The 23,594-nt window shown below is 39.1% G+C and overlaps 1 protein-coding gene across 1 annotated transcript in view; it reads left to right on the forward strand.

The window, feature by feature from the left end:
- NWD2 (NACHT and WD repeat domain containing 2) overlaps positions 1–23,594 on the forward strand; it is a 61,712-nt gene that overhangs the window by 14,332 nt on the left and 23,786 nt on the right. Inside the window, exon 2 of the mRNA XM_088131562.1 lies at positions 16,426–16,514. Coding sequence (XP_087987688.1) covers positions 16,426–16,514 — 89 coding nt within the window. The remainder of the gene's footprint in view (positions 1–16,425; positions 16,515–23,594) is intronic.

The raw sequence follows: 23,594 nt of genomic DNA on the forward strand, positions 1-23,594 counted from the left end.
GGATAATCTTCAGTCGTTGGATCGGCAAGAAATAGCAAATATTCAACAGTATTCTGATCCAGGCTAAGTTCTGTCCACCCCCCACCCCAATCCTTAGGAAAGTACAAACATTAGTAGTTGGTCAATGTAGTCAATAGCTTTTAATAAGCCAAAGTTTATAAATGACTCTCAGTCAGACATTGCATCTGGAGACATGGTAATATCAATGCTGACTTTTTCCTTTTCTCCTAAAGTACAAGTTGAGAATTTAAATTAACTAACACTTAAACATGACACATCTGACTTGAAGCCTTACACCATACTTCATCAAATGTCAACCATCACTGGCTGTGAATTTTCTTCTTCTATGAAAGTTTCTCCTGTATACTGAATACTGGAAAATATATTATCAGGATTCAAGTATATGTGCATATACATGAATTATTTTATTTATTGGTTTTAAGATTGTTAAAGCACAGCAGATTTATTTCTAATGAAGTGAACACTTGAAAAGATGTGGAAGATAGCATTGGTCCCAAGGAGTATTAATTCTGCTGACAGCAGAAGAATTAGCACATTGAATGTTAGGCCTATCGGTCTGTTGTTCTATGTTATATGCCTCTGAGATAGTACTGGGGTATAGAAGGAAGCCAACTGTTCCAGCCAGAGTAATCTTTTTAAAATTCGAAGCATTTTCTTTACTGGGGGAAGAATTTAAAATAGTTCTGTCCTTTCCTTCCGTTAAGGAAGGAAAATAACAGAGCAGATCAAAATGCAGTCAATCCTGTTGAAATTCCTATAAATGTAGAGTAACTCATATAGGCATAAAGTTAGAAATTATTTGATGGATCATTAGTTCCACTTCCCTGCAACTATGGCCTGAATGGGTTATGCTTAATTATTCTCTTATGGCAGCAATGGGCAACCTGAAGCCATAGCTGCATGTAGCTTTCAAACAACTTTTTTTTAAATGCTGCCACTGAATTCCTCTGAATATACTTCCAAAAATTCAGCAGTAGAACACTAAAAATTGGCAGCTTAGTTTTCTTCCATTTATGTCTTAAAGCATGAAAATAACTCTTCTACCCATTTTTGAAATGAACAACCATGCTTGCTGATCTATGGACAATTTTTCAGTCCTAGTTTTGAGCTATGCAGATTTTTCCCATTAGGTCACCAGATTCACGGAGTGACCACAGGCAGGGTGGTAGTGCAATACCGTCATCCACAATTCCAGTATTGTCTTCTTTAGGAGACCCAAAAGAAGCCTCAGCACGTTTTAGAAGAACAACAACAACAAAGACCTTGGGATGCTTTAAAAGGCCAAAAAGAGACCTTAACATGCTTTAGGAGACCAAAGAGAGACCTTAGCATGCTTTAGGAGACCAAAAAGAGATCTTAGCATGGTTTAGGAGACCAAAAAGAGACCTCAGCATCCTTTAGAAGATCAAAAATAAGACAGCTTTAGGAGACCAAAAAAAAAAAAAGATCTTGGGATGCTTTAAAAGACCAAAAAGAGACCTTAACGTGCTTTAGGAGACCAAAAAGAGACCTAAGCATGCTTTAGAAGATCAAAAAGGGGACAGCGTGCTTTAGGAGAGACCACTTAATCAAGACTTGCTTTTCTTCTCAATCTAAGTGCATCCAGTGTTGCTGCCCTTATCAATTTACTTTCATTCTCTCAATTTAGACACCCCAAGTATCCCCAAAATCTAGTAGTCTATTACATCAGTTTGTCCCTTATCTCTTCCTTGTCCTGCTGCCTGGAATTCTGTGTAGAAAATCTAAGACCACTTTTCTCTCTTCTTTCAAGTCCCCCCTGAGCTCTGTCTTCTCCATTAAGCCTTTGTCTCAACCTCTTGATCTTGGCTCATAAAACAAAGCATTTAGAGTTGAAAAGGGGGGAAGGAAGAACAAGCAAAATGATCAAAGACCTGAGTAATTTCAATTCAAGGTTGAATCATTTGGGTTTTTTAGTTAGAAAAACGATTGCATTTATAAAATTACTTATTTTTACATCTCCCATTAGAACTGGGATTACCCAAATTAGCCATAAATGCAGGATGAACGAGAAAGAACTATTTGTACCTTTTATTCTATTTTAAAATGATAACTGCTACAAGATGAGGACTTTGTTCAGAATTGGGGTGGGGTTGGAAAGACCATGAAATAACTATGATATTTTCTTTGCAAAATTCATTCCTCACAAATATACACACAGTGCTACTGTTCACAGTATAGAACTGCTGTGGCTAATGGTAGCTTTTGGAGAGGGGATAACTTTTATTGTGAAAATGGCATAGAAGATGCGTTACACCTCATTCCTGTACATGACGTTCATAATCTAGATCACGGACATATATGAACCTTTACCAGGCTTGTAAGAATCAGCCCTGATTCAATTCAGTGTGGAGATTTAAGGGTAATCATATCTGATTCCAGAAGCCCAGCATGGGGTCAGCAAATCCTTGGTTCTTCGTTGCACCATTCGGTGCTGCTGTATTGCCTGTTCCTCCTCCCTGCTTTAAGAAGTGGGAAGTGTTGCCAAAATGCCACATGTGAAGGCCTTGAAAACTTCCAGGAGAAACTAGGCAGGGTTCATGTCCTGCAAAGAATCCTCTAAAGCTGTTTTCTTCCCATCCAGCCAGAAATGGAAACAGCTGTAGGATATTGCCTGTGGGTGCATGCTTTTTGATCTGGACTCCAAACAGCTCATATTAAATCAGGTTGCCCTCAAAGCTCATGCTGCAAACAGAAGTGGAAAGATCCCCTATTAGTCTCTTCAGTTTGGACTGAATCAGGGCTGACTCACATTGGCAGTGTCAGTGAAATAAAAACTTATTTTAAAGAACTGGCACTTGGCATAACATTGAGGAATGATCACTGCTTTCTCCTTGTGGAGTAGTGTGATTTACTGCTTCTGATCACTGGGTTTTCTGGGACGCACAGCCTGGAAGAATGAGCCTTGACTTACTGTATGGGGTTATGACACTTTTCTGCCTCTGGGGTAATGGAGTGACAGAAGCCTCAGCACATCTAGCTGGCAAGCTTGGTCTCTCCTAGAAAGGACCACCTTATTAGTAGCATTGATTATTGCTGGAGGTTGAAGTGTTCTGTGTGAACATTCCTGAGAGTTGGAATATGACCTGAACAATGATTAGTGATGCAAGTTTTATGACGATAATAGAACAGAGACTTATTTACAGGAAGAGGCAAAGCCTAGCACCCAGCTAACTACAGCCTACCAGGAGGAAAGTCAAAGAGCATGTGCTCTGTACATGTGTGCCTAGGAAAGAAGGCAGAGGAAAATGACCTCAGTTTAACAACCACTCAATCAACAAGCAGGCAGAGTGATAGGCAAAGATGGGACACAGAATAAACCCATAATTTTCTAGATACATCCCACTGCCCCCTTGTAGTTCATGAGCTACTGATGAGTCAGTGGCATTGAATCCACGCCAGTTGTGTTATCAGATATACCCTAAGCAGGCCGACAGAATATCATGGAGACAAGCAGGCCCCAGAGAAAGAGGGTGGCACAAAATAAATGGTAGCCACACCTTTGCCACCCTGTATTCTTAAAAATAATTGTGTAAATCTTGCATCTGTGTTTCCCCAGTCAAAGTAAGGTTTGATTGAAGACAGCATCCTGGACAGCCTTTGGTCCATAATCAGAGTGCTGATAATTCCATTGAATTCCCAGCTGCATTGGGGGAATATCATGGAAATGAAACTTCTCTTAGCACAAATGAAAGCAAAGTCAACACTTGTGGCTGGCCATAGTGACCAAGTTGAGAACTGGGAAATAAATGAAGCCCAAAGCAAGGTTAGTTTTCCTACCCCTCCAAAATAGCCCGGATAGGCAGAATTGAATGAGATGAGAACATTCATTGGTTCATGACTCACTTTAATGTCAGAGAGCCCATCTTGTCATACAACTCAGGTCCTTCTGGCTTTCTCCATTTAGGGAAGTTGTGACGACATACATGGTTTGTAACTACCCCCAAAGCAGTAGAAAAGTGATTGAATCTCCAAACGACTATGAAGCGCATGAAAGCTACCTGTTCTGTTTACTGCTCTGGAGCTGGTTCCCCCTTCAGGATCTGCTGAGCAATTCAAAGTTTTGTCAAAAGGAAGCATGCCTTCAAAGCTTTGCACGGTCTGAATTAGTATGACTAACACAATCTCACATCTACTATATTAAGGAGATTGGGTGTCCATTTTGATACTAAGTGCTATGACGACAAGCAACAAATTAATAAGTAATATTGCAAGTAACTTTTAGGCCTGATCTACTTACTTGCTTTGATATGCGGAAAGACATACTTTAGCCTGGTGATGAAGATTAGTTCTTTGTGTTCATTAGACACAGTATCTGCGGAGCTTGGCAACTTTTTAAAGTATGCGCTTTAAAAGTGGTTTTTTAGTTGTGTTTTTTAATTGTACTGGTTGAACTTCCTTTACATTTTTTGTTTATTTATTATGATCCATACTCCCTGAGGATTTATTCATCTAATATCAAACCGTTCTTCCTAGATTTGAATCATCAGAACATACAAGACATACAATTGCAAGACTAGCTGAATAGATTTTGTTGCCTGGTTCCTACGTTTTGTATATTGAGACGTATTTCTGTCTATGTCTGTTTTGAAGCTGGAGGTAATTATTTTTAAATTAAGAAAGTAAGGAATTTTGCCCACAGGAAAATCAGGCGTGCCATCTGTAACACAGGGAATCAAAATACGATTCTCATCACATACACACGGGGCTGTAGAGGTGTGCAATGTTTTGCACTCAGTTCCAGGAAAGTGCTTTGGAGCATTTCGGAATACAAACGTTTTCTTAAATTAGCTGCTCCTTTTCTCGAGGTCACACAGCAACTTCACAAGGCAGGTGCAAAAGGCACAGCTGCTTCAAGAAGTTGCACACCAGTTCTCTGTTCACCCACACAGCTGTTTGAAGCATCTTTTTGGAGTTGAATCCAAAGCGTTCTACATTTCTGCTCTATCATATTCTTTACTTAGGCTTGTCTGTGGCTCACAATTTCCCACTATGTTCTGGGCCAAAGAATCAAGCAGAGAAGGACAAAATAGCAAAACAAGTCATGCAGTTACTTTTATTTAAAATATGACTTGGTCACTGCTTGGATTAATGCATGTTTCTCAGGTAACTAGACTGTCTTACCATACTAGTAAAATAGCAAGGGAAACATTTCAGTTAGGCCATCCAGAGCCCTGATGTGAAAATAGTCCAATTCCAAAATATTACCACCTTCCTTAAGTCAAGATCAGCATTTAATGAGATGATAAACTCACTGGCTAATTTATCCTTAGAGAGCCCATTACACTTGACCCACCCTCAGCTTTGGCCATCTGTGGAGGAACAGCTAGACTGTTGCAAACTTTACAAGCCTCAAAAATTTTAATCAAGTTGTGAAATTGATTCAAAACCGATTTGGAAATATCTAGTTGGATTTGACAGTTTGAGATGATTTAGAAAGTTGATTTGATTTGGAGATTTTATTGAATCATTGTTGCACTGAATCCCCAAATTAAGTCTTATATGTGGTCTTATAGTTAGTACGTTTATAATAATGCCAGTGTTCAACAACTTTCTGTGGTCTCCAACACCTTGGCTTTCGATAAGTAACGCCAAGCTCTCTGAAAGTTCTTTTCATTGCTTAGACTTCACTTCCTTTGTTTTGACAATCCCAATCCTGAGGGCATTTCTACATGGCATCTTTTCCAGCTGCTCCCATAGAGCAGTTTACTCCTGCCAAGCTCTTATCACTGAGAACTCAATGACCAATCCATGCAATCCTTCCATCTGATCTAATAGAAGCCTCCAAAAGATGTAATTCAATAAATGTCCCACCCAAGGTAGTACTTGATCCTGAATAACAAAACAACTTTCCTGCACTGCCAGGAAGGAAGGAAGGAAGGAAGGAAGGAAGGAAGGAAGGAAGGAAGGAAGGAAGGAAGGAAGGAAGGAAGGAAGGAAGGAAGGAAGGAAGGAAGGAAGGAAGGAAGGAAGGAAGGAAGGAAGGAAGGATAGATCAATCGATCTGTATGTTTGTAATTGGGTGAAGTTCTCTGACTACCAAGCATCATTTCTTTTATACTAAAAGTCCTTTTGAGAACTGGGAAAGAGGCATAAGATCATGGACTTCTGTAGCAGACCGAGCTTTCATCAAAACAATGAAACATTCATCATGACATCACAAAGCAAGCTTCATGCCTTGTTTGCATGTGAGAACATGACGCAAGTACGAAAAGGATGGAGTTGGCATTGCAACATCACAATGCACATTTTGTCACTGCCTCCCTTTGCAAATGCCCATGCATAATATGTCATTAGTTTTGTAACTACTTTTTTTCCCCCAATGCCTCAAACTATGGTTGCAGGCCGCAGTTGTGACTAAAAGGGAGGACAGGTGGTGAGGTTTAAACAACATACATAATTTTTAGGCTGTAGGGATTGGACTCACTATAAAGCAGGAATGAAAAAGCCCGTAGCTTGTGGGCTCCATACAGCTCAACTCATCTTTTTAATGGTTTCCAGCACACTGAAATTATGCTCCCAAATTTGGTGGGAAAATGACTGAATTTCAGTAGTGCAATTTCAGCTCATTTTCCCAGGTTTTAATTCTACTGAAGGAAGTGATTCCAATCTCCATCATTAAACCCACAAAATGGCAGAAAATAACCAAACGTATACTGGATATGCTGTTCCAGTGATATCAAAGTCTCACCAGATTCCCTTCTGCAATGCTATAAAAGGCTGGGAAGTCAATTTAGGTTACAACATAGTTGAGCCAGAACTAAAACTTGACTTTTCCTTGTCATGCTTCCTGTTTGTCGTTCTCCCTAAAATGTTTGCTACATTAATTTAGCACAAGAAATTGCCTGAAGTTTTACTTGGCTTTCTCATCCATTCCTGATGATTTTGCATTATCACTGTGGCATCGTTTGTAATCTGTGCAGGGGGACGCATAGGATGATGGTTGCATTTTCCTTCCTGGGCAAAGGCATCTTGGGCTCAGAACCACAGTAATACAGCTTCGTTCTGGTTACTCTGTGCCTTCCTCGGTGAAGAAAAACATGGGAATGGCCAAAGCAGAGTCATCTTTGCAAGCATTCCAACTGTTTTCAGCTATACCTCATGGTACAGCTGTAGCTCCACAATGTCTTCATGGAACAAGGGTATGCAGTTGTCCCCAGATCTTGCCCCACCCGGTCTCTCCCCTTTCTATGGGAAGAGGCAAGCCCCCCTCCCAACAGAAAGCTGCCTCCTGCACTTCAACATGGCAAGCTCTGTTTGATGAAGAGGAGGACACCACTGGGCCAGTTGGAGACCTTGCACAAGATGGACTATATCTACAGACCAGAAGTTCTCTATCTATGACACATTCACAGAAAAGCATCCCCCCCCCCTTTGGAGATGCATATGGAGAGAAATTAAGGTAAAACAGAAAATCCCATATCTTAGGTGAGATCAAAAATTAGCATTGTGCCAACCCATTAGATATCTCATTGTTTTTGTCAAGCAAACAGAAGCAGTCTTCCACACATAGATGGCCATGAATTGTACAAGGCCATCTGTCAAAGATGCTTTTAATTACCTACTTCCAATTCTGTGATTCTGTAAAATCTATAAGGTTATTTATATCTCTATCTGTAATTATTACAACTGGATTATGGCCAGCATTCTTTATTTGTTGTTTATTTTGTAGTCTTGAAAAGATACTGAAATAGTCTGAAAGCAGCTGAACCAGTTTCCTTGTGGCAAAAAAGCCCCGGAGCCTTGTTATGTTTTTAAACAAGCTGTATATTTACAAATATTTCAGTAGACTAGAGAGAACAGACAGTTATACAGCAATTTCAGATCCCTAGGGATATCAGCATAAGGGGATGCAATCTTTTTGGGCTTCTGGGCATATTTGGGGAGGAAAAAAAATCATTGAACTCTTCCCCACTGTCCCTTTTGTTCTCAGGGTGTGTGTCTGTGTTTTTTTTATCATGCTACCTTAATTTTATCCTTTTTCCAGACAGATATACCAGGTCCAATCAAAGCATTAGCTTACAGCCAGCCACGTTTTTTATGTCTATGAACCCCTATAGGACGTGACATGTTTTGGTCCCAGAAGCGTGGACTTGAATCCAGGGCCAGTCCACCTAACCACTACACCACACTGGTTCTTGGGCCAAGAGACTGTGACTGACCCAAAATCTCCAGTGAGCTTCTGTGCTTGAGGAGGGATTAGAACTTGGGTCTTCCCACTCCTAGTCTAACCCCTTGGCTACTGCACCATCCTTGTTCTCGTATGTGGAATAATATGAAGAAGACAGCATGATTCAGATGCATCCTACTAGTAAGCCTAATGTGGCTGAACCCATCATTTTTGTCCCTCCCTAGTGCTTCAAAGGGACTGTCTGCATTTTATTTTTAAAGAATGTAAAGCAATTTGTATTTCTGTTGCTTTTTGTTGTGTGCAATCAGCTTTTCACGTACAAATAAATATTTAAAGCATTACTGGCAACATAACTAGATAGATATGGTATCTGAGGAATACACCAGCAAGTCCCTTATGTAGAGGTTTCTCACCGCTACAAAATGTTATGCAAAATTGTGTGTGTGTGAATGGATGCATGCATGCATGCATGATGGATAGATAGAGTCTTCTAGGTTTCTAGATGATATTATTATAATTATTGTTATTGTTGTCATATGTATGCTGCCAAATTCTCAACAACTCTATTTTTTCAGTATTTTAAGTAAGAATGTATTATATGTTGAGAGTTACCGATTCATTGCATTTTAACAGTAATATTGCTTATATTTTTTATAGAAATCACCCTAGAAATCACCAGGAAACATATTCATTCATTGCATTTTAACTGTAATATTGATTCTGATTATAGTGGTAATTGTTGTAGAAATCACCCAGGAAACATATTCAGGGTACCGAGAGTACTTGTTCTAAATTAATTTTGATTACAGTAATTCTGGTCCTTCTAGACTTTGCTGTTTGCAGCCTTTAATTGCAATCAACAACAATAGTCTCTGTTAGCAATTTTAAAACTTAATTTGCACCATCTCTGTTGCGCTTGCCTTAAAGGTTAAAAGAATGCTAGCAAGGAAGTTTAGAAATGTAGAGCAAGCCACCATTGCCTTGGAATAGTCATAGGCGAGAACCAGAGATGTCAGAATTAATATGTAGAAATTCCTTTTCCAAATTCCTTGCAGTCTTAGCTATTCAGCTGACTGAATTTTGTAGCATGCTCTTGTGTATTTGAAGAGGAAAGAGAATCAGTTACCTTTCCGAATCCATTTGAATAATGTTGTTGGATTAACAGAAGTACAGAGAAATCTATCTGCCCTCCCAACCCCCCCCCCCCCCAAAATCACTACAAGCTTTGAATCAAATGCCTCAAGCTATAGAATAGAACAGCAAGGTACAAGATCAGCCTCCTGATTGCAACACAGTAGGAAGTCTCTAAATTGGCAGGATCCAATAAAAATCATAGGGCATGCATTTCTGCCTGGTGACCTTCAGGATCATCTCCTTGTCCCTCTGCTTCTACTAGTACTTACATAACCTGCTTAAAACAGCATACATCTGAAGGAAGTAAGGAAGAATAATAAAGACAGTGCTAACAACGCATAGTCTGAAAGGTTTCCTCCTCCCCCAGAGAACTTTCCTGTGGCTGTAACAGATGCTGTACGTTTGCCAGTGGGTAAAAGTATTATCCAATTCAGAGAGCTTGTTGCTCGGGGGTCCTCCAGAGAAGAAAACTGTAAGAAACACAATAGTTTCATTTCCACAATGTTTGGAAAGTAATCAGATGACAGTCTAGGTAGAACTGCAAACAGTGGTTGTTTTTGGAGAACATAATAGGTGGAGGCAACATCGCTGTTAACACTCAAACATCTCCATTTCTCTGCTAATGTTCAGCCAAAAGCTTTTTGGAACAGAAGAAATGCACAGCAATTCAGAGGAATTTATCTGGAAGAAATGTGGTTAGTGGGATTGATTTATTGTGGGATATGGCTGTATGAAATTGAAACCTCCCTCTCCCCATGTATTTAAGCCAGTGTTGTCCAAACGTGGCCACTTTAAGATGAGTGGACTTCAACTCCCAGAATTCCCCAGCCAGCATGGCTGGCTGGGGAATTCTGGGAGTTGAAGTCCACTCATCTTAAAGTGGCCAAGTTTGGATAACACTGATTTAAGCAAATGTTATTACAAACTCCCAGGTATAGACAATGGAGACAATGGAAGATACACAGCAAAATATATTGAGGACTATAATTAACGAGCCTCATTCACCTTTTAATTAGCGGTAGCTTATTTTTCCTTTGTATGTTGATTCAGAAGCTTTTCCTGCATTTGTTTCAGCTTGCAATCCAAGATATTTGTTTAGGAAAATACTCTTAAATAATTAGCATGGACAGATGAAACATGTCTAAAGCAGTGGAACTAATTTGGAAAAACTCCGTGTTCAGCCTAAACTGATCTTTCTGCTAAAGTACTGACCTCTGAAACAATAAAAGCAGTATGTTTGCATACTAATTATGAATACACGGCTCAGCTAAAGCCCATGATCTCTCCAGGAAGTACACATTCTCAAAGCAATCGATAAATAGATGAAAAGAAATACAGAAAAGAAAAGGTTTTAATTTTTTTAAGAAAAGGGACTTTAAAAAAAAAAGTTCCTAATGGGCCAGGAGCATGGAGGCAAAATTAATGATCGAATGGTTCATTCAATCCATTAGTATATGTACCTATTATTCAAATCATGGAGTCAGGAGTAATTCTGTGAATGAACCAACAGCTGCTTGCTTAGTAATCCCACTAAGTTTGAGAAGTACAGAACTATGTCTTGGGCACCAGAGGAAGGGACTAAACATTGTGTACCACCTTGCAGGATCTGGGTGATCTTTCTGAGGTCTACTAAGAAATAAATAAACCCCACTGAATTTGTGAAATACAGTACTGTCAACTGCTAATAAGAAGTATGCAATATATTCTGAACTCCAAGTTTCAAATGTTCTGAGCTTAGAATTAGGCTTCCCCTGTTCCAAAGCATTCTTAACTATTGCTTCAATTGTTGCTATTGCTACAGAAACTTTTTATATTGTTTAAATGTTTTAAAAATCATATCCATGATCAATTTTTCAGTAAATTGGGTAGTAGATAGCACTCTCATCCCACCTACTTCCGTGGCTTTAGTCCAAAATAGAGAAAAAGAGAAAATAGGAACCTTGTTTTGAGTTTCCACTATTCTACATGGAGAGAGATTCAAAAATATTTGGGGTTTTGATCCATTATAATACAAAACACTATGAAAGTTCTTATGAAATGTTCCAGGTTAAGAACAAAATGGTGGAAGGGGGAATAAATCTTTTTTTGATCCAAACTTTTATTAAGATATATAAAAAGTACAATTAAAATACAAATCAGAAAGTATAGAAGAGAGAGAAGATAGAGCTAAAAGAAAAAGACAAAAAGATTAAAAAGTGAGATCAAGTAGGAAGATGAAACAGAAAGTGACTTCCGACTATCTCCAATACAGATATAAGTATAAATTAGAAAAAAGTTAATCTCTTACCACTATTTAATCCTAATTCACATTATTTCTATCAATACAAACCATCTAATCATTAAATCCCACAATCAAAGCTTCATTTTTTCCCAACCCAAGCATGTAATCTAGGAAGGGTTGCCATGAGGAGACAAATTTAGAAACAGTATTATCTCTTATTAAGGCTGTTAGTTTTGCCATTTGAGCCAAGTCCATTAGTTTAATAATCCACGGCTCCACTGTAGGTATTTGTGGAAGGGGGAATAAATCTTGATGCAAGCTTAGCTTGTGGGAAATTATTCTGGATTAAGAGAGAGGATTTTTCCTCACTTCCCCTTTTTGCTTAAAACCCAAAACAGTGGCTCAGTCCTTTTAAACAGTTAGAAATGTACATATCTGGATCCATATCTATAGCCCTGAATATTATACTGTATAATAAATAAGATTATGCTCCCAGACTCTGAACGCACAATCATATAATCATTATGACTTTGAAATAAATAAAGATTGTTATTTTGTTCTGCATTTTTACAGATATTATCTTTAGTACAGAGTGCTATCAGAGTATTTAATTCATACGATACAAAAATAACTTCTTCCTTTCAATTTTAGCAACAAGAAGCAAACATTATTTTGCTTCTCAAAGGGCTGATATTTAAAACCCCCTCCTACGTTAAAATAAAAACTAAATTGTTTTATTTCATTATAAAGCAGACTCATTTTAGAGAGATCCTGCCTCAAAAATGCAGGTTAGAAATTTATATAATTAAAATAGATTGCCTGTCATTCATCCTAATTAGTTTATTCCTTCTTAATTATTGTCACTGCCTTTTCAAACACACTCCAAGATATGGAGGAACGTGGTAAAGTGGGTTTGCTAGCCTTCTTAACACACTCTGTATTATACCTGCTGAGTTTCACACTTATTCTAGTAAAAATAAATTTCCACATTTAGGCAAAAAGAGGTCTTCTTGCTCTTTGAATGGTTTCCTAAATAACTGCATTCATCTGAATGTAAAGATAGTTCACATCTAGCTCCAAGGCTGAAGAAACTCCATGGATACAGGAGTAGAGCAAGAACTGTTGAACTCTAACTAGCTAATTTTCAGTCTGTCTCCTTCATTTAATAGAATTACATAAATTCTTCTCTGTTCATTGTTAACTGCAATGGGTAGACATCCAGTCAACACAATGTTTGATCCCCAGAGAAGCTGGTTAAGATGTGCCATTAATTGACTTAATAGCTCACTCAAACAGAGGAAGCAGTTAAGTGTAGAAGCACTATTTTTAGTGGAAAACACAGGATATAAATGTACTAAAGAAATAATAAATCTCTGAACCGACATGAAAGAAGGCAAAGATCCCTTCTCTAGATATCACAAACTTTAATCATGGAGGAAAAGTCCAATCCAGGTACCTGTTGGCACTTTTGGGGTATCTAAATATGTATATTATGCATTTACACATGAAAGCAGAAATGATACCAGCTGAATTGAAAATATGGTATTAGCTATTAACTGATGGTTAAAACAACTTACTTGAAAGCATTTGATTTCTCTTACTCCTGTAGAATCATTGAAAACCAGACCTGTTTAAGTCTGTTTCCATCACACTATAGAAAACTGGTTTAAAGCCTGGAGGCCTTCTAAAATCAAAGTATTATAAGGCAGTTGTAGAACAGAGTATACTAGATACTGAATGTCAAAATATTTTTGCAGCTGCTAAAGGATTCAGCTTTAATGTTACATCCTGAATTCTATGGAAGAAAGCCAGCTTTTATTTTGGCCTGATGTGACATATTGCCATCTATGGTTTAAGAAGGATGATACAGGAAGAGAGTGGGGACCCACAGATCTGTCTCTATAGATATGGGGAAGTAGGCATAATTGTTCATGCTGTACGGTTCTATAAAGAAACTTATCCTACCGCTAAAGTACCCAGGCAAATTCCACAAGATTTATTAAGAGATCACAGTGTCTTTATTATAGAGTGATATAATCACCATATGTGGTTGTCAAACTCCAAACAGCCACTAGGTGACACTGAAGAGATGCTGCCTTTTAGTGACCAGCTAGACTTTTCCCCCTCCCGATATTCTTGCCATCTAGGCTATACTGCCAAATTCATGAGTGTTCATGAAAAATAAACTCTTCTGTTCCATGAGGACACAAACACCTTATGGCTGGAAGTCTAGCCAGATGGCACCAGCCAAATTAAACCCAGATCATTTGGGTGGTTCCAGAGACAAAAATCTGAAGTTTGCACCTGCACAGCAAGACTGGTGCACCTTGCCTCTGTGAATCCTCCTTCCCCACATGGCCTGTTTACCAGCCCCCTTGCCAATTTCCCCAGTGTCTTCCCCTTAGCTGCTCCCACTGCATTTGAATTCAAACATGGCATTCTCAATGGCCCTCCTGCCCTTCTCCCTATGGTTAAGGCTCCAGGCTAGAAAACAGGAGGCTGTGAGTTCTAGTCCCGCTTTAGGCTTGAAAGGTGGCTGGTGACTTTGAGCCAGTCACTCTTTCTCAGCCTATGACGTCAGGCTTGGGCGACAAGCTGGTCGGTCAGTTCCTCTTGCCACCAACGAATCAACATTTGGTTGATCTGAAAAAGAAGCAGACCCTGCACCTGTGGGAAAAATGCTAGGAAGAAAAAGAAATCAGATAAATACAAATCTGTTACTACATTTTGAAACTCTCACTTATGAAAAGAAAAATTATTTTGCTTTCTTATATCATGCCACATTATTTTACAACTGAGAATTTTCCAGCATCACTAATGGTAAATCTAAGTAAGTTGTTAACAAATTAGGGAAAGCAAGCAGTGTGGGGCTTCTTGAATTCTTTTCAATGCTTTTACCAGGGGTGGCCATAAAAGAATCTGTATTCGCTTCATATTGTGTGCGTATTTCTGTGTGTGTGTGTGTGTGTGTGTGTATTTTCCCTTTGGGCTGGGTCTGAATGTGTGTATGTATTTACGGGGAGCACAAGATTGATTGATTATGCCATCGAGTTAGTGCCAGCTCTCAGGAACTGTCCAGACAGACATTCTCCAGGATGATCTGTCCCCAGTCTGGCCTTTCACATCTTCCAGTGGTGTACCAACATTGTTGTAATCGAGTCCATCCACCTTGCTGCTGGCCAGCTTCTTCTCTTTCCTTCTACCTTTCCCAGCATTAGAGACATCTCAAGAGAACTTGGTCTTTGCATAATGTGTCCAAAGTATTTTAATTTGAACCTGGTCGTTTGTGCATTGAGTGTTTTCTTTTACATTTATTTGTTTTCTTTGCTATCCATGATATTCTCAGGAATCTTCTCCAGCATGAAAATTCAAAAGTGTCCATACTCTTTTCATACTGCTTCTTTGAGCTCCAACTTTCCCTTCACAGGGAAAACCATTGTCTGCATAGTTCTGATCTTTGTTGATACAGACATATTGTGGCTTCTGAATATTTTTTCCAAGGCTTTCATTACCAAGTGCTCGTCTTCTGGTTCCTTTATTGTTGATAGTCAGTCCTAAAAGACAGAAGCTGTCAATCATTTCCATATCTTCATTGTCAATTCAGGAAGTACAAAGGAATGGCATATGTTCCACTCTGGAGAGAGGCTTAAAATGGAGCAGTCAGCTTTTCCTGCCATACTAAATTTGGCCTTGTTCTGTTTCCAGAAATGAACCCTTTCCCTGCTGAAGGACACCCATACAGAGTTCTGAATCCTTATACATCCTGTCCAAAGCATGTTGGGTTGGAGAAAATAAAAATGCACTCAACAGCGTCATAGCCAGTCCTTATCATCAATGTGTGTGTGTGTGTGTGTGTGTGTGTGTGTGTATTTGTTTGTTTGCTTGTTTATTATCAGCTAATTCCTGCTCAATCATACTAAATTTATTCAGTTTTATCTCACTTTCCATAACAGAAATATCTCAAAACTGAGTGTTGTTATAATCAATGTTATGTACTGCTCTTCCTCTTGCCACCGCAAAATCTGTATAATGACGAACTTTGTTTTTTGGCAGTTAAAATTCAGTTGTTTTATTTTAAAACAGTTTAAAATATACCACATCTTTAAATATTTTCAGTCACAAAACGTCACATACTCAGGTCTTGGACATGAAAGGAAAAAGGAAAAGGTTTCATCCAGTGTAGCCAGCTTGCTCTGCAAGGTTGATGAGTATTGTGGTGGCTAAACGTCCTTGATGAGGAACCCTATTAGGGACTTGTAGCATCTTCTAAAGTCACTCAACCATTGTTGTGCCAAAATAATAGTACTGAGTACAACTTTCCATCATCTCACTGAAGGTTGGGTGATGTCAGAAGATGCTCTAATTTCCAAAGAGGGATCTGCTTCTGTCTCATTAGAACTTCATGGTCTGTATGATTCAGAATAGCTTCCTGTTGAGTAAGATGGTAATCCTATGAAACACAACAACCTCAGAATATTCAAGAGAGACAAAGAGAAATAAAAAGAGCATACTGTTCAAAATACACATACTTTAAAATATCACATTTCATTATCCCTATCTTATGTCACAATCAGAGTCTTGAAGGGTGTCTTATGACGGCTTGATTGCTCCTGGTCTTACCTTTCTAGAGCTACTGCTAGCTAAAAAAAAATCCAAAATCTGTGTCTTATATAAACATTATGCTGAATTATTGGAATAACTGTTCAACTAAATATGGGTAAATGTCACAGTAAGTGTTTCTGTTCAGCAAGCTATTCCCTAGAGCATAGAATCAGATTTCTGCATTACGCTTATGTTCACAATTTTTAAAATAAGTGTTCTCTTCTACATAAAACTACAGAGCTATAAATATACCGTTGCCACCAATTTTATTAAAACTTTTTCACCTCCTTGCTTACAGATACAGTTGCACAAAGAAATGCTTTACGAGAACATGTGTATCCCAAGCTACGTGAATTCTGCAGGGAAAACTATGGGATGGAATTTCAGGTAGTGTTTTCTACATTCAAAATTTAAACTGTTATGTTCATAAGCCTGCCAAACAAAATCTGTCGGTAGTATGAATGTTGATATATCATATGCAGAACTTGTGCAAACAACTTCATCACTATGCAGCTGCTACTGCACCTGTAGCAAATACTACAGGTATTAGTAGCTCTAGCTATAGCTCTCTCTGCACCTTTGTTGTGGCTTGTCCCAAGACAGGGTTTGTTTGATTGATTGACTGATTGATTGATTGATTGATTATGTGCTATCAAGTCGTTTTCGACTCCTTAAGACCACATAGATAGATTTGCTCTATGATGATCTATCCCTAACCAAGTTCTTTCAAGTCTGCCAACAATACACTCATTGCCACTGTAATTGAATCCATCCTTTGTACTGGTCACCCTCTTCTTCTCTTTCCTTCCCCTTTCCCAGCATTAGAGCCTTTGCCAGAGAACTGGGTTTTCGCATAATGTCTGAAGTAGGACAATCTGAGCCTCGTCATTTATGCCTTGAGTGAGAACTCTGGGTTGATTTGTCCAATGATCCATTGGTTTGCTTTCTTGGCTGTCAAGACAGGGTTAGGACCTGGGAAAGTTAGCAGCACAGTTATACAGTTCAAGGTCTAATCCCAAAAGACATGGCCGGAGAGATTCACAGAACTGTAATCCACAAACCCAAACAGTAATGATTCTAGAAAGACAGCAAGAGAACAGAAGTTAAAGTCCAGGTGAAAAAGATCCATACCTTGGGAGATCTGTCAAGCAAGGAAGGCTCAGAAAGCATACATAGCTTGCAGGAAATAAATATTGCTTCCAGCAATGAGCTGCTGTCAAACAAAAAGTTTTACATAGAGGTACAGCTTCCTTGCCTTAACTCAGTGGCCTGATCTGGCTGGCATGTCACCTAAGCATACTGAGCTATCCTCAAGGAGATTTTTATGTCCAGAGTAGTCTCTCTTTTAGCTGAAGAGGCAGCTATCAAGCTGAATAATGGGAAGTGATGACAAACGAAAGGAAATACGTCTTCATAGACACTTAGTAAAACTGTAGCATTTGATATCATAAGATGTAATGAAGACCCTAACACTAGATAGCTCTGAAAGAGATTTAGCTAAATTTATGTACTATAAAGTCATTGGCTGCCAGTCAGGATCACTCATGATTGGTCATTTTACCACCAGTATTCAGAAACAGTAATGTCTTTTTCAATACCGTTTGTAGGAAAATATGATCATACAATTTCCTAAGTATGTCTGGTTGGCACTGTGGGAGCAGAATGCTGGCCTAGATGGACCTAGGATCTAATTCTTAATATGTTTCCCAACAACTGCGTGTTAGTAATCATTCAGCATCAACAAATGTTGACTGATTCGGGGGCAGAACAGATTTTTTCCCCTGATGTGAAGGTATACTTTGGAGTGTGATTGCGTGCTATAGTACAAATACAGCAAAGATCTTTTCTCCCATTCTTGATGAACCAGGATAGGCCACCCTCATGTTGTGCAGTTGACCACCACCCCATCATTTCACACGATATCATTGGGACCAATTAAAGGATTAATGAAAAACTAAATAAAACTAGATGGCTAAAATCTTGCTTGATTTCATCTGAGAACTCAGAGATCTTGTAAAATTTAGTTACCTCTCAATATTTTGGCTTTTTTCTTTTTTTAATGTGGAGGTTAGAAAGGACCATCTAGCACCACTATAATCCATATGGCCTTTGTAGGAACTAATTTGCCACATGGATGTCCTTGCTCTCAACTTGAGGAAAGGGCTGATGGAACAATGATGGCAGCTGAATTTGTGGACTGCTGGAAAGTTAATTCCTCTCTGTTGATTCTCTTCTGTGACTAAGTATACGATGCCTAGAACATTTGTTTCTGGGTCATAAGGCTAAATGCACGCCCACGTAATCAATATGTGAACATCACTGTTATGTTTTGGCTGCTATCTCCACGGTACGAACTTAAAATCACCATCACAGTAGGAAGAGATTGTCTGATATTATATCTGGTGGTTTCTGTTACTGTGCTGTGCAAAGAGAGAGCAAAATCAAACAGCAGGGCAGCGCCCTCAGAAGATTTTACAGCCAAAGATAATTATATGCCATTAATGTTCTAGCCTTGATATTTCCATTGTACTGTTATCACCTTCTAATGCTAGACACCCTTAACTTACAGTGGCTTTTTATTGCTCTTGTTATGCCATTGGTAGAGTTGCTTGTCCTGTGATATCTTTTGAGTATTCACCAACTCCTAGGCTGCGCTTAAGGCAGTGTTGTCCAAACTTGGCCACTTTAAGATGAGTGGACTTCAACTCCCAGAATTCCCCAGCCAGCCATGCTGGCTGGGGAATTCTGGGAGTTGAAGTCCACTCATCTTAAAGTGGCCAAGTTTGGACAACACTGCCTTAAGGTTTATCAATGCTTTCCCAAGCCCATGCTATCCATACGTGCTCATCTGCCTGCAGGTATCGAAGTGGGAAGGCTGCCTGCCACAGAGCCTTTCAATCATCATAGTTAGCACAGACTTTCTAGCAATAAAGAATCTTGACTCAAATATTGCCCAGTGCTAGCCATCAATATTGCTACTTCTAGCACTGGGCAATATTTGAGTCAAGATGCTTTGTTATATACAAAACAGGCAGTTTTGCATAATTTTATGCACAATAGTGGGGGAGAGGAGGGAAGAAAGAAGGAAGGAAGAGAGTAATTGGGAAATATTCTTATTTTATACAGCAGAATGTGTGCATACCCAATCAGGCATCAAATTATTGCAGTTCAGTGGCCAAAAATATTGAATTGCAATGCTGTGATTATGCCTGGCACATGAAAATCCGAAGTAGGACAGCAATATGCCAGCTTATGCTGAAGGCAGGTCTTTCTTTTGTAAGTTCCTTGATTTTTAAAGGTCAGCTAATTTTTTGAGGTTTAGAAAGGGAATGCTTATGCTAAACACTGGTTTCGGAGAGATTCTTTTTTAAAGGAATAGCTCAGTTTGAAAATAAAATTGATACATAGAATAAAACGGCAGTTATAGATACTGTATGGTTGCAATACGATTTGATAATCTTGCTGCATTGATATGTACCAGCCCGTCTGTCAAATGTTGCATATCTAGATTCAGAATTTATACCAAAGATTCTATCATCTTTTCTTGACAGATTTTTCTAAACCTTAACAAGGTTTCAGTGGGTACTGCCAAAGTGGATTAAATCATCGCCTTTCCCTCAGGGAATTCTTGAAACCGCCATTTTGCAAGGCTTGAAAAGATCTTTACCCATTTTTTTCAAAGCACAACTCCCAGGAGTATTAGAGGAAAGCTATAAAACTCATATAGTTGTAATACAGATGAACTCAGCATGTCTCAGCAAATGTTATGAGTAATGCATATAGAGATGATATTTAAGCCTTCTCATAATGTTGTCTCCTCAGTTACGGTCTTCTTACGATGGATTTATATGCTGGTATGCTGTGAACCAGTGCTGAGTTACTAGGTGGGATGTAGCTGATTTGGGACCCCACCAGAAGGAAGGTCCCAAGAACTAGGAGGGTCAAGCATCCAAGCAAGACCGCGACTCTGCCACTTCAGCTGGACCTGCCTTGTCAAAGTCCAACTCTGAGTGAATTTGTCTACTAGATTCTTAGAGTACCATTCATTGCAGCCTGAGGCTCATCCCTGCCCAATAGAAAGTTGGTCACCTGAAAAAGGGCCACTGGTTGGCCATCAATGGACACAATAAGATTGGAAAAATAACTATATTTCACTACACTTATTGATGTAATCTCTAACATGGCTCTAACTTGTGCTTAATCGGATTCACTCTTCATTTTCCTCCAATGACATTCTAAGTGTCTGTTCTGATTTTCAATTTCCTGAAGTTCCTCAGAGAACCAAGCCACACACACACACACACACCTGGGTATTGACATACAGGAGGGCCACATAGGAGTAATCCAGTCCAAGGCCCTCCTTACCTGCCATTACCTTACCATTCTAGGCAGCATATAAGGCCACAGCTGGGGGGGAAGCATTAGATCCTCAGACAAGACCCCGTGCGCTCTCAAATATCTCCAGGTACATTAAGCACCTGGAGCGACTGATTTAATAGGTCTTAGCTCTCTGCTGGGAGGGTAGCACCAGTAAGCTGAAAAGCAATCTGATATTGATCTGCCTGTGACAAAGGGCTTAAGGTAATGTGTTCCACCTTCAGATCACTGGGTTGAGACAACTGCCCCTAGATTAAATGTGTGGCCTCTAGCATGCTTGATACCCTCAATAATTTGAAAGAGGTCCATGGTGGCCATGAACTCCTGAGCAGCTCCAAAGTCAACACTACCCAGGTTTAGATTAAAATCCCCAAGGACTATCAGCCTTGGAGATTCAACCACCAGTCTGGCAATGGAATTCAGCAATTCAGGCAGAGGTGTCACTTCATATAGTAGCAGGGACAGCAGTACAACAGCAACAAACCCAGCTGCTCCCTAGAGCCCAACTTCAGCCATAAGGTCTCACACCTGGCTATCTGCATTGCAGATCCTCTAGAACTATCATAGCTTCTGGGGTGACAACTGCCACCTATACCCACCTACCCTGGACTCACAGCTGATGCCAAGCATGAACCCAGGTAGAAACAACTCTGAGAGGGGACACCACCACCCCAAGCTTACCCAGGTCTTGGTTATCCTCATGACCAAATCATGGATAAGGATGGATTTATTATACACCAACCTGGCATTTATTAGCAACAGGAAGAGACCAGAGCCACCAAGGATCCAATGACCTACGTGTTGCTTTAAGCATCCTCATCCATACACCCCAAAAATACATTCAATTGCTAATATTTTTCAAGGCTTTTAGGTGGCAATCCAATGCCCATTTATCTAGGAGCAAGTTCCATTCCATTCAGTAGGGCTTTTTGCTCGGTTGACATATATAGAATTAAACTGTTAAAACGTTGCACGAGTGACGGAAGGTTCATTGGAGGTGTTTGAAACCTATTCCTGATTGAAATGTTTCCTTTCATGACTCACTGAATAGGACATTGTCAGCACCAAACAAATAATAACATGATAATGGCATTTGCAATGGTACTTCTCTGAACTTTGCATGTAGAGTCTATTTTTCTCATGTTTCTATTTCTCCATTCGTGATGCTCTGTAACACTAGTTTTCATTCCCTGCAAAGGAAAGTCTTTTTGGTTAATCTCAAATTGGGTCCAAATGTATAAAATGGTTTCTTAGAATTTCAATAAAAAAGCAGCACAGAACCCCAAAATATCAGATAACTCAGTCCAATGATTACTTCACTAGATTTTGCTCCTTTAAATAGTTCCTTGCCATAACATATTTCTATCCACCTAAGCCTAAAAATGATGTGAAACCACACAGTATCACTTCATTTCTTTAAATAAACATATCAAGTTTTTCTCTTTTTTTCTTCCATCTTTTAATATTATTCAAATTGGATCTGTAGGCACAAAAGAAAATGTGAACAATTAAACACCTGCTATTTTAAAGTCATCAAGACTATGGCAACCCAAACAACAAAATATTAAATAGCAGGGTTTTTAAAAATAGCACTATGAATATATGACCCAGTTCAATCAATCAGTTAATATTATTTAATCATGAAGGGAGAAGACAGCCACTTTGGTCTAGTGATTAAGGAACCAGGCTAGAAAGCAGGAGACGGGGAGTTCTAGTCTTGCCTTAGGCATGAAAGCTGGCTGAGTGACTTTGGGCCAGTCCCTCTCTCTCAGCCCAGCCCATCTCACAGGGTGGTTGTTGTGTGGAAAATAGGAGGTGGAAGGAGTATTCGGTATGTTTGCCGCCTTGAGTTATTTATAAAAATAATAAAGGCAGGATAAAAAAAAAAAAATTTAGAAGACAGAGGATTGTGGGTATCCATGGAGGGCTGCATGTGGGCCAAGAGCTCCATCTTTTGATGGATAGGCTATGGTTGGATCCAGTCTCTCAGCCTGTCCAAAAGTCCTAGACCCAAATGCCCTTCGACCTATACTTGCCCCACTTTGACCCGCACAAACTTAATTCCTTCCTCTTCCAAGTCATAGCTTTTTTTTTTTTATTCCAAGAGTTTTCAAAGATAAATCTATTTCAGCACAGATTGTTTTCTTGCAGTTCTCAACATGGGCCGATGCGAAACGTACTGCGGGACTATTTTTCCCATAGAATTTTAGAAGGCACTCTGAATGTACAGCATGCTTTGTTTAAAAATATTCTAGTGCTCACTGTTACAATTATGGTGACAATTAGTTCGGCGTACTGAGAATCTCTAGAATATTAGGGAAAGGGTTTACTTTTCCTACTGCAATGCCCTTGTGCCCTGCTGTCCTCCTCAGTGCCCCAAGAATAAAGCAGGGATGTACAGAGTCATATAAGCGAATGTAAGAAGAAGCACACACTTTAAGGAACTGCAACTGTATTCATAGATGTAGGGGCTGATATTGGCCTAAAGGCTGTTCCACAGAAAGACATCTAGACACACATTCCCAAAATAAAAGAATGTGAATGGAGTAAATTCAAAATAAAGGTGTAAACAGTTCAGCATCTAAAATTACTGTGCCTATAGTAGTCATAATAAATTCAATTCCTGGGGGCTAAGTAAACACATTCATGTTGTTTTCATGACAACACTACTGAAGTGGTTGCTGTTGCTTTCACCCAGATTTCTTTCTTGACTTCTCAATCCAATCTCAATCCGATCCTACTTTGTGTTTTTTTTTTTTTTGAGATCAACCACATTTGGTGGGATTATATATTATCAGTTATGTATTGTATATGTAGTGTGTGTGTGTATCTGTAAGTTACTCTTAAAGCCTGTTGCATTGTTTTACTTCTCCTGCACCATAAGTACTAAGCAAGCTTGTTCTGAAACTAGTGATACTTGGAGTTAAACGTGCTCCCATAACCTATACATTTTAAGAATGGATCTCCCATTATCTTCTCAAATTTGGTCCTAACCTTTGACAGAATTGATCCTTTGCTATTATCCATAAATACATGAAGTGACACACCCAACCTTTAAACTATTGCTTTTATTGTTATGTTTTAGAATGT

The sequence above is a fragment of the Python bivittatus genome, unplaced genomic scaffold (genome assembly GCF_059951505.1).
Source record: "Python bivittatus isolate LINGU-HERP-01145 unplaced genomic scaffold, Pbiv_v1 ctg000960_np1212, whole genome shotgun sequence".
NCBI lineage: Eukaryota > Metazoa > Chordata > Lepidosauria > Squamata > Pythonidae > Python > Python bivittatus.